The sequence below is a fragment of the Benincasa hispida genome, chromosome 9, assembly GCF_009727055.1.
Source record: "Benincasa hispida cultivar B227 chromosome 9, ASM972705v1, whole genome shotgun sequence".
Classification (NCBI taxonomy): domain Eukaryota; kingdom Viridiplantae; phylum Streptophyta; class Magnoliopsida; order Cucurbitales; family Cucurbitaceae; genus Benincasa; species Benincasa hispida.
In genome coordinates, this window is record NC_052357.1 from 75,084,844 (window position 1) to 75,096,039 (window position 11,196).

Consider the following 11,196-nt stretch of genomic DNA (forward strand, 5'->3'; position numbering starts at 1 on the left):
CATCTAAAGACATCTTTTTGGTCATTGTTCATGTACTTAATTTATATGCTTATTTTCTAGTCAGAAAGATATATTTTGTATTTGTAGGTTTAGGAGAGGTTTTGGAAAAATGGGTAAAAAGTAGCTTCAAGCAAAGGCGCTTGCTTTTACAGATATTAATTGTAATGATGGCAGATATACTTAAAAGAATTTGTTTCTAGTTGATCGATTGTAATTTGATGTTATTAAATTTTGATTGTTTTTTTTTTTTTTATATATTTTTATGACATATAAGTTTACTTTCATTCATGTTGTTACCTATTTTTTCTATTCTATTTTTATATTTTGTGATTCAAGGTATTACATGTAGATGGATTAGTAAAAAAACAACATTTCGAGACTTGTCAATAAATGTAAAAAGCTCTGTGAAAGAATTTTCGAAGATATACAATTGTTGATAAATAAATTCTTATAAAGATTTTAAAATCTTTGAAAATAGCATTATAAGTGTTTAAAAATAATGAAAACCTTAAAAAAAAAAATCATTTGAGAATAAATAATTATCGAAGACATATCACCTTTGAAAAATAATCATTTTCGAATGTTAAATAAATCTTTGAAAAAGTTCTTTTTTTCCAACGAGATCTATTTCGACATTTTTCAAAGGTTGAGATAGTCTTTGAAAAAAGTGTAAGTTTATTAAAGGTTTTTTCGAAAGTTGTAACCTTCGAAAATAGTCAATTTTCTTGTAGTTGATTGAATTGAATGTGGTGGATCAAAAGTGGTGGCACGAACAGCGGTGGACGACGATGAAGACGGCCAGCAACGTTCGACAGTGAGGAGGAGAGACGGTGGCAGCGTGACCGTGGACGGTCGCGTGAGGGGTGCTGCTGATGGAGATTTTTTTCTCTCTTTCGCACGCTCCACGAGGAACAAAAAATATATTTTTTTTTTGCTTCTCCTCTCTATCCATCAATGAAAACAAAATTTAATTCCTTCAAAGAATTCCAAACCTCCAAATTAATTTATCCAATTTTTCATAAATATGTCCAAATTTTCAAATCTCCTCTAAATTAAAATAAATTCCCACCAAATGAATTTGAATTGAATTGAATTATCTTAACCCCAACAATTCAACTTTAACCTCAAAACTCAAAATAGCTCCCAAATAATTTAAGATAATTAAGTTAAAAATTACCTCAAATGTTGGGTTGTTATTGAGAATGTGGGATTGTTTTTCTTTTCTTTTCTTTTCTTTCTTTATTTTTTTGTAATAATTAAAAGTGGGAGATTTAATCTTTAGCTCATATGCTAATACCAGTGAACCAAGTTGATTTTAGTCGAAAAATGTATTATTGTTATTAATATATATTTTAACTTCTCATCCACACTTTCGAAGTCCTAAACTAGAATTAACGTTACCATCTCTTTCATTCTACATGTTTTGCTTTCTCCTTCTTCATTTTCATCTCCTTCCTCAAATTTTTGTCTATCTCAATCCTCCATTCCTCTACTCCCTTCTCATCTTTAATTTCAATATGATTCTCGTTCTCTCGCATCAACTTGTACCACATTGCATCACAATTCAATAATATTTTAAGAGTAAAAGTACAAGTCTATTTGGAGTCTATTTGAAATTAAAAAATATTAAATTGATTAATAGAAGTCTATAATATTTTAAGACAAAATGAGAAAGATTAATCATAGTTTATATATAAAATAGATAAAATGAGTTGGACACATCAGTTTTGTTTAGTCAGGGAACCTACATGAAAGTTTGTACAAGTTGTATAGGTTTGCGTGTAAAAGAAAAAGTTATCAAACATCATGTATGATCCTGATAGACAATACTTCTTCTTCTTTTTTTTTTTTTTTTTTTTCCATCTCAGATTATTCTTACTTATTTTTTAAATATTTTAATTTTTTTATGTGCAATAATAATGAAATACATACAAAAAGAAGAAGAAGAAGAAGATAATTTTGTAATTTGTATTGTACATCTAAAAATGCAAAACTGTAAACCACATTGTATCGGATGGTCCGGTGGTACACCAAATCCATCGTGATTGGGAAAAAGAAGCCCCCAAAGAAAAAATAATAAGGAAAAAATTGAAATGGTAGTGAAGGAAGAAGGGAAAGCTCTAGAAGAAGGAATTGTAAGGAGAGAATCTGAAGGCGCCATAAGTGGCGGCGTAGGCGTTCAGGAGTTCGTTCTGAGCCGACCAAAAATCGGCTTTGAGACCGCTTCTCCTAATGGCTTTCAGTATCTTGTTCCGGTGAATGTAGCTGCTCACCGCTACCTTCTGGCTGTTCGCATCCACCTCCACCTTCTCCACCCCTGCATTTTCATTCACATTCACATTCAAACTAAAATTCCATATATATATATATATACACTATAATTCTTCCACTTGGGAATTAATTTTTCCTTTACCTCTCAACTTCGATAGACATTTTCTGAGCCTTTTCTCGTGGATTCCTACCATCTCTACTTTCAATTCAACTGTCTGAAGAAGAAAGCAAAATAGTCAGTCTCCTCCTGCTAATATATACATAATGAATGTAATGTACAAAGATTGCAGCTAAGTTAATAACTAGTACCTCCATGAAACTGGAAGCCTCACAAGTAATGAAAAAGCAAAAGAAATGGTGGGTAGTGGTTGAAATTGAAGTTGAAGTTGAAGTTGGAGGAAAACTAAAGGAAAGGAGATGGGTTTATATACAGACACAGAGGCTTTAGAAGAAGAAGAAGAAGAAAAGTGGGGTAATGATCAGTCTTCCACAACAACGAACCTCGATTCAAGCTAATCTGCTTTTCCCAAAGAAATACAGACAGATGGGAGAGAGACAGAGATACCAAATTACGAGGAAAAAAACTGCTCAGATTCAAGAATCCCCTCTTCTCAAAGCAATGTGGAAGTGGGAATGGCCAATTTTCAAAATCATTGGCTTTGACCAGTCCAACTTCGCTTTATTTCTTTTCTTTTACCAAAATGCTGCATCATCAAATTTTGATCACATCCTATTCCTACCCATCCATTCCCATAAAAAATCCCGTCTTTATCTTTATAAAGATAAAGACACAACACCCTTGATTGCAAGTTTGGTATTTTTAACCTCTACTCAAAATTGACAGGTCCAACACCTAACGGACTTTCTTACTTGTATTTGCTTAACCAAAAAGAAATAGTGTGTTGTCTTAGATCGCATTCACAAAGGCAGAGGACATAGACATGGAACCGACAGAGATTGGAAGGAACAGAGCGATCAGAGCCCTCTTATTCTTCACTTTATGAATCTCGAATTTTCAGACACTAGAATCTTCATTATTCTTCTCGAACTTCGCGTAGTCTTCATCGGATTTCCAATCCCTTTCCCCATTTTTCAAATTTCATTCATATATAGCACAACACCTAAAAAGGCCAACAACATTGAAATGAAAATGGAAGAACATAAAAGATGAAATGAGTAAGCTAAGGTAACGCTAGAGAAACACTCGTGAGCAACCAAAACCAAACCCAGAACAACAGTTTGAAAAGTCAATTAAGATACCAATTTAATAGTGTTATAATTGAAATAAGAGTGTGAGGGTTCGGGGCAGAGGAAAAATGCTCCCCGATTCGCATATTCAAGGTATCTGGAGTGGATAGACTAAAAAACTCCGTCTTCGTCAATACAATAGCCCACGCCGCTATCAAATCAAAAGAACCTTCCCTACATTCTTATCATCAAATCATCTTCTTTAATTGCCGTCATTAAAACCCAATTTCGGCCTAAAAAAACTGCTTCCTCCGTTTCCGCCATGGGGCTCAAAGTGCTTTCCGCCCTCGACACTGCCAAAACCCAATTGTACCATTTCAAGGCCATCGTCATCGCCGGGATGGGCCTTTTCACCGACGCTTACGATCTCTTCAGCATCACTCCCATTATGACCATCCTCGGACGTGTCTACTACCAGGACCAACACTACGAGACTCCGGCCACCGTCAAATCCGCTATGCTCGCGGTGGCCCTTCTGGGAACGGCGATTGGTCAACTGGGGTTCGGGATACTCGGAGACAGAGTGGGACGGCGGCGCGTGTACGGATTGGCATTGGCGCTGATGGTGGTGAGCTCGATCGGGTGTGGATTCTCAATCTGCACTACAAGGAGCTGTGTCCTTGTGAGCCTAGGGTTTTTCAGGTTCCTTCTGGGGCTGGGAATTGGGGGAGATTACCCATTGTCGGCGACCATAATGTCGGAGTTCGCTAACAAGAAGACACGTGGAGCGTTCATCGCGGCAGTGTTCTCGATGCAGGGATTTGGGATCTTGGCCAGCGCAACAGTGACCATGACCGTGTGCTCCATATTTGATCGGGCCTCCAATTACCCAACCAGTAATCGTACGCCGATGGGGGCGGATATTGCTTGGAGGTTGATTCTCATGCTGGGCGCTGTTCCGGCGGCGATGACTTATTACTGGCGAATGATGATGCCGGAAACTGCCAGGTTAATTCTTTTTCCTTTTTTCTTCTTTTTTTGCTTCTTTGGAGCTTTGTTTTGGAATTATCGGACCCAACCAAATTGAACGGTTGACTTTACTCCTCTTGAAACAAATTCTCACGCGTACGTTTTGTTATAATCAATCAGAATTTAGTATTCTAAACATCATTTTCGTCCTACGATCTTCTCTGGAATCACTTGCACGGAAATATATATTCAACTAAATGCATGTCCAATTGTTTCAATTTTTCTTTGAAAAATTATAATTTTCAAACTTAAATTACGACTTTAGTCATGGAAGTTGTAACTTTCAATTTATGTAATAATTCATTTTTTTAAGGAAAAACGATTTGATTGAACAGAATAAATTTTCATTTCGTGCTTAAAGTACAATATATAAACTTTAATTTGGTATCCAATGGTCTTTGAATTTTAATAAAAAAAAGTTGAATAGGTCACAAACCTATTGATACAAAATTGAAATTTAAGGCTAATTTTTTAGTTTTTTTAAAATTTTTCCTCATTTGCTCTTAATTTCATATTATAGTTTTCACTTCTTTGGAAAATAAAAAACACTTAAATTTTATTTTAGAAAAATTTTCACGATTATAAAAAATGTCAAACATTTTATAGAAATTAAAAAAAAAAAAAAAAAACTGATAAAAACTTCTATCACTTTTTATCAATGGTAGACATCGATAAACTTCCTCTATCAAATAAGATTAAAATTTTACTATTTTGTGTAAATAGTTTCTCTTATTTTTTATTTTTGAAAATCCTTCTTCTTATTATTATTATATTTTGTAGTGTTCGAATTTTAGTTTAATTTTTGAAAACATTGATAGAAGGTAGATAATAAAATAAATGAATTATAGGTGAAAATTGTAGTTATTAGCTTAAATTTCAAAAACCACATAAGCCATAAGAGATCTATGGAATACAAATTGAAAGTTTAAGAATGTATTATAACGAATAAATCTCACGTTTTGGTCCTCATAGATTAGATAGGACCGCTGGAAGTTTGGGTTTGGATCCTAACTAGTAACTTAATCAAATTTCAATTGTTTTGTTTAGACTATTGGCTATAGTAACAAGCTTAGCCGACATTGAAAAATTAGGAGGAGAATTAAGGTGTGATTCAGAAGATGTTAGGCCACAACAATTAAAACAAGGAACGTGAGACAGTTAATTTAGTGTTTAAAAACATAAAGAGAGATTAATTTTAAGTTATTATAAAATTAGAGGAGCAAATTTGTGTTTGACGTAAGATGTGGTGATTTGATGACAGATACACGGCTCTGGTAGAGCGGAATGTGGCACAAGCGGCAAAGGACATGGAGAAAGTGTTGGACGTTTCGTTGGTAGATATCACGGAAGACAGCCTAATGTCGATGTCCCCATCCCTCCCAAATTTCCCCTTCTTTTCCAACCAATTTCTTCGCCGCCATGGCCGTGACCTCCTTTCCTGTGCCGCCTCCTGGTTCCTCATCGACATCGTCTTCTACAGCAGCAACCTCTTCCAGTCCAAAATCTACACCCAATTCCTTCCTTCCAATCAAAACTCCATCAACGTCTACCGTCAAGCCTTCAACGAAGCCAAGCTACAAGCCATCGTCGCCATCTGTTCCACCATTCCTGGCTACTGGATCTCCGTCTTTTTCATTGACCGTCTCGGCCGAGTCACTATCCAAATCATCGGATTTCTCTTCATGGCCATTGGCTATCTCGTCATCGCCATCCCCTACAACTCATTCTGGGATTCCGATAAACACAAATACGGCTTCATGCTATTCTACTGCCTCACCTTCTTCTTCTCGAACTTCGGCCCCAACACCACCACTTTCATTCTCCCCGCCGAGCTCTTTCCCGCCAGGTTCCGCTCCACCTGCCATGGAATCTCCGGCGCCGCCGGCAAAATCGGGGCCATCATCGGAGCCGTGGGATTCCTCTGGGCGTCGCATGACCGGAAGGAGGAGGGAATTGGGATGAAGGCGTCACTGATGTTGCTTGGTGGGGTGAGCCTTGCGGGAGTGGTGGTCACGTATTTCTTCACCAGAGAGACGACGGGAAGGTCGCTGGAAGAGAATGAGAAGGAAGATGAATACGCTGGGATTTTGTTTCTCAGGCGCTTTCGCTTTCACTCTCACCACGCCACTGCTACCACTACTGCTCCACCGATTCATTAGACAATACACACCTAATTCCTTCTATGTTAACTGCAATATAATCTCTGCACTACTGCCACCCCATACACCTATGAATTATTGCCTTTAATTTTTTTAGAATAGGAAAATTGTCATAAAGTTAGAAGAATCTGGATGGAATTGGAGGGATTCATTTAATTATTGCCTTTAATTTCCTCTTACATTATTCCACCATTTATTTTTTTTTAATATAAATTTAATACTAATCCTTTGTCATCCTTCATAAACATTTTAAAACTACCAATAAAATTATCTAAAAATTCTCGCAGATTTCTATTCTAGTCTTCAAATATTTTTTAAAAGTGAAGAGTAACATTATAATTCTTCCAAATTTAAAGGTGGTATTATCATTATTTTTTTAAAAAAAATTAGCCTAGGAAACCGAAGTTATTCAATTTATGTATGATTTTTTTTTTTTTAATTTTTGAATAGGGGTGTTCATGAGTTGGATTGGATTGGATTGAAATACCTTTTAGACCCAACTCAATTATTCATAAATTTTTTCAACTCAAATAACCTTTATTAAAAAAATGAATTCAACCTAACCCAACAAAATATTTGGGTTGGGTTGGGTTGGTTCGGGCTAATCGGATCATTTATTTAAAATTTTGTTCTAAAAACGAAAACGTAAATATATAAAAATCTAATTTAATTATTTTCATATATTGAATTAAGATTAACTACTCAATTTCAATTTATATAGTGAAAATTTTCTTTCTAAAGTGCAAATAAACTACTTTTTGTTGAAGAATAAATTATTAAAAAAAATATTATAATTAAATAAAATTAAAATCAATATATGTATAAATAATTGTGTTATAAGTAATAAAAAAATATATTTTAAAGTTAATAATAAATTCGGGTTGGTTTGGGTTATATTAGGTGAACTCATGAACCAACTCAACCTATAAAATTTTCATTTATTTAAACCCAATTCAACCCAAATGAATTGATAACCCAATCCAAACCATACGGATTGGGTTGGGTTGTTCAGTTTTTTCGAATCATTGGATTTTTTAAATACCTCTACTTTTGAAGACCTAGAATTAGTGGGATAAAGTTGTAAAGTTAGTGTGTATGCAAGATTGGAAATTCTTTGGAAATACAAGGGCCTTGTTTATAACAAGAACATGGACCACTCCACTTTTATTAATTAGTTTATATTCTATTTAAGAGAGAGATGAATTTTGTTAAAGATGAAATACATATAGAAGTGTGTGTGTTTTGTCTTAAAGGAAAAATATGAAAGTAGGTATGACCAACAACTTGTTTATCAGCATTCATGTGGATTTAAAATATTGTGACTTATTGAACCAATCCAACATCCTAGATGATGAAACCAATTGACCCATAAAATGATAAACTACTGTAAATACTATTGAATTTAAGTTGGAATGTTCATTGTTCTTTCCTTTTTTATTAAAAAATATATATATTTCATTTTTAAAAAAAACATATTGAAAAATTAATGGTAAGTTTGCTAGAAATATATTTATCTAGCTAGCTTTGATATTGGTGTCTATTTGGTCTTTCAAGTTCTAAAAGAAGTTATTTTAGTCCCTAAAATTTAACAAAAATTTTAAAATGATCCTTAAGATGATATGACCGTTAGTTAACCAACGAAAATCATATGTAGCACTTACTAGCCATTTGATTCGACAATAAATTAATTTTTTTATTGGTTTTTAATAACTATGCATATTGCATGTGAGCTTTTAAAATTTCAACTGGAGGAGGGGAGAGAGCATAAATAATTCTCGAGTGTTTGGGATGCTAATTTTTTTTTATTTTATTATTATTTAAAAAAAACAACATTTAATTTTTTAAAAAATAAATGGGAAAATCAATGGTAAGTTTGGTTGAAGGATGTATCTAGCTAGCTGGCATAGCTCAATGGCTTTTTTTTCTTCTTTTAATATTTTTTTAACAACTTTAATACATTAATGGTGGTTTTTATAATGTTATGGATTGATTAAGATAAGCATAATTTAACTGATATAGAATATGTCTCACCCCAACTAATTTTGGTAGGTTTTTGTTCTTCAACAAAACAACATCTCAATTAAAAATCATTTTATTTATATTTGAAAAAAAAATCTACTGGCAATTTTAAATCTCAATTACACAATGACAAATATATATATATATATATATTCAATTTACATTTTAAGAAAAAATATGTTTTAAAAATTATTTAAATATAAATATTTGAATAAATATAACTACGTTTTAATTTTAATTTTTTTTTATATTATTTGGTTAAATTGATTATAAATATTTTTTTTTTAAAAAAAAAGGCATCATGATAATCATACATATTTCAGATAGAAGTAAACAAATTCAGCCCACTGAAAGTAAACACCACGGTCATATGATTACAATTACAACCCATTCCCTTTATAGCTTACTCCAATTACGGTTGCACCCAAGTATCGATAATTTTTTTTATTGATAATTAAGTATTATTGAACATTTGTGTAAGTAAATAAGTAAAATAAGGAAGGGATATATGTGTCAAAAAAAAAAATTTTTTCAATATTCTCGATTTTAATATAGTATGGTATAGATCTCACTTTAATATAGATTTTTTTTAAAAAAAAAATTTAGCCATTTTACCGGTTAATAGAAATTTTCAGTTTTATAAAAATGTGGAAAGGGAAAAAAAACAAACATATGTATCTTTAGTGTTTAAAAATAGGGGAAAAAAAAAATTTAAGTCCCATTTGGTAACTATTTGATTTTTATTTTTGTTTTTTAAAATTAAACTTATTTCATCCATATTTTTTACAATAATTTACATATTTTTTAAGTACAATGATTATATTCTTAGCCAAATTGCAAAAATATAAATAACTTTTTGAAAGCTACTTTTTTTTAATTCTCAAAATTTGGCTTGATTTTTTTAAAGCAATTGTGAAAAGTAGATAACAAAAGAAGAAATTTGGAGATGGAAGTGTCCGTAGGCTTGATTTTTAAAAACAACATGATTACCAAACAGAGTCTTAAAAATTAATATATCTGTATTGGGTAGGAATTGAAACAACCAGCAACGAATTATAAAAAAACTTGCCACCAGACGAAGACCACATATCTGTAACGTCTCGGAATTTTAATGTAAATTCAATTTGCATTATCTAGAGTTAATTAGGAATTTTATTTGTTGAAACAAAAAATGGAATTTAATTATAGGGTTAAGAGAGGAAAAAAATCCAATTTAGATATATGTGGCAACAAAACTGGAGGTTTGGACTTAAGTTAGTTGTGCATTTTGTTTAATGTAGGTTGTTATTTTGACAAGGGAATTATGGAATTTGAAGAAGGAAATAGGAAAAAGTGTGTTTTGTGTATGTGTATATATATATATATATGTATATATTGGGATTGATACCCTAAATCTTGTGGATCCTGTAATTTGTAATTGTATTGTACAAACAGTTTATTTATTTAATAAAATCTGAGGTATTTTATTTGATATTTAGTAGCATTAACCCACAAAACTAATAAACAAATATCCAAGGTTATTTTCTGTAGCTTAAACATTTATGTGAAGTGAATCATGTTTAAGTGATAATCTGAACAGTCTGTAGTAGATGAATAAGACTAGGTACCTATTTATGATGACATTACGAATACAGCTCGCTTTGTAGATGTTACAACTGTTGTAGAGTTCTACAAATGATCTGAACTTGATCATTCGTGTGGAGACATGTGAGCAGGGGTGTTCTATACCAAAGAGTTTGTATAAGACTAGACCATGAAATGAATAGTCTCACTATATAATACCGTTAATAGTAGAGACTTACATTTCATCAGGATGACCATAGATAACATAACCTGAATCCTGAGTGAGTTGTGAACTCCGGCCTATGAAGGCGGTCCTTTTGATCTGCATGGGTGAGAGTGACCAGTTCGTCGACTGAATATGTCTATCATTTTGGGGATTTGTCTGATTGGGGAGCTGGTAACACAACTACACAAGAAGAAGTTTACTCCTTCCCTACTGTTAGGGTAAGTAGATACAATAAGTGTGGGGATCGAATCCCGAACGGAAGCGTGTGAATGTCTTGCATCTTGAAAATTGATTTTTGAAGAAACAAAAACAGTGTTATGAAATAGAATGAGATGGAGAAGGGAAACTAAGAGGGAGAACTATTTCTTACCTTTGAAGATTCCCAAACTTTTAGAAAGATCCTCTTGGTTTTCCAACAAACGTCTCCTCAATTGATCTTAAACATGAACGGCTTCTCAATCGATCTTGAACATTACCATGAGAATAATCTTGTTATTCTCTAGAATTCCAATAGAAAGATAAGTGTTATCTAACTATTAGAAGAGGAAGAGGTAAAAAGATTTCTTTCGAGAGAGTAGATAGGATTTTCTTTTGTGGTTAGGTTAAAATTCACCAAATGAATTCATGCCCTAAAAGGGCCATAAGGAAGAATTTATATGGAGAAGGGTTAACCCCTTTTTCCAAGTCTATCTCAATTTACTCTTGTGCTTAATTAATTAAATAACGTTTATTTAATTAATT

The 11,196-nt window shown here is 32.8% G+C and overlaps 2 protein-coding genes across 2 annotated transcripts; one reads left to right on the forward strand and one right to left on the reverse strand.

The window, feature by feature from the left end:
* Window positions 1–1,950: 1,950 nt before the first annotated feature.
* On the reverse strand, window positions 1,951–2,721 carry LOC120085065 (heavy metal-associated isoprenylated plant protein 44-like). Its single transcript, XM_039040910.1, has 3 exons — window positions 2,581–2,721; window positions 2,414–2,486; window positions 1,951–2,317 (listed from the first exon to the last, which is right to left on the reverse strand). Exons 1-3 carry the CDS (start codon window positions 2,584–2,586, stop codon window positions 2,121–2,123), a joined length of 276 nt encoding a protein of 91 aa, XP_038896838.1. The 5' UTR covers window positions 2,587–2,721; the 3' UTR covers window positions 1,951–2,120.
* Window positions 2,722–3,747: 1,026 nt separating this feature from the next.
* On the forward strand, window positions 3,748–6,898 carry LOC120085064 (probable inorganic phosphate transporter 1-9). Its single transcript, XM_039040909.1, has 2 exons — window positions 3,748–4,467; window positions 5,750–6,898. The coding sequence occupies exons 1-2, from the start codon at window positions 3,782–3,784 to the stop codon at window positions 6,645–6,647; spliced, it is 1,584 nt and encodes a 527-aa protein (XP_038896837.1). The 5' UTR covers window positions 3,748–3,781; the 3' UTR covers window positions 6,648–6,898.
* The last annotated feature ends 4,298 nt before the right edge of the window (window positions 6,899–11,196 follow it).

Bases quoted from the DNA above. Each gene is read 5' to 3' on its own strand.
- LOC120085065 (XM_039040910.1), bottom strand. The intron at 2,318-2,413 runs GTAAAGGAAAAA...ATGAAAATGCAG, and splicing joins ATGTCTATCGAAGTTGAGAG to GGGTGGAGAAGGTGGAGGTG.
- LOC120085064 (XM_039040909.1), top strand. From the start codon at position 3,782: ATGGGGCTCAAAGTGCTTTCCGCCCTCGACACTGCCAAAACCCAATTG. The intron at 4,468-5,749 runs GTTAATTCTTTT...ATTTGATGACAG, and splicing joins ATGATGCCGGAAACTGCCAG to ATACACGGCTCTGGTAGAGC.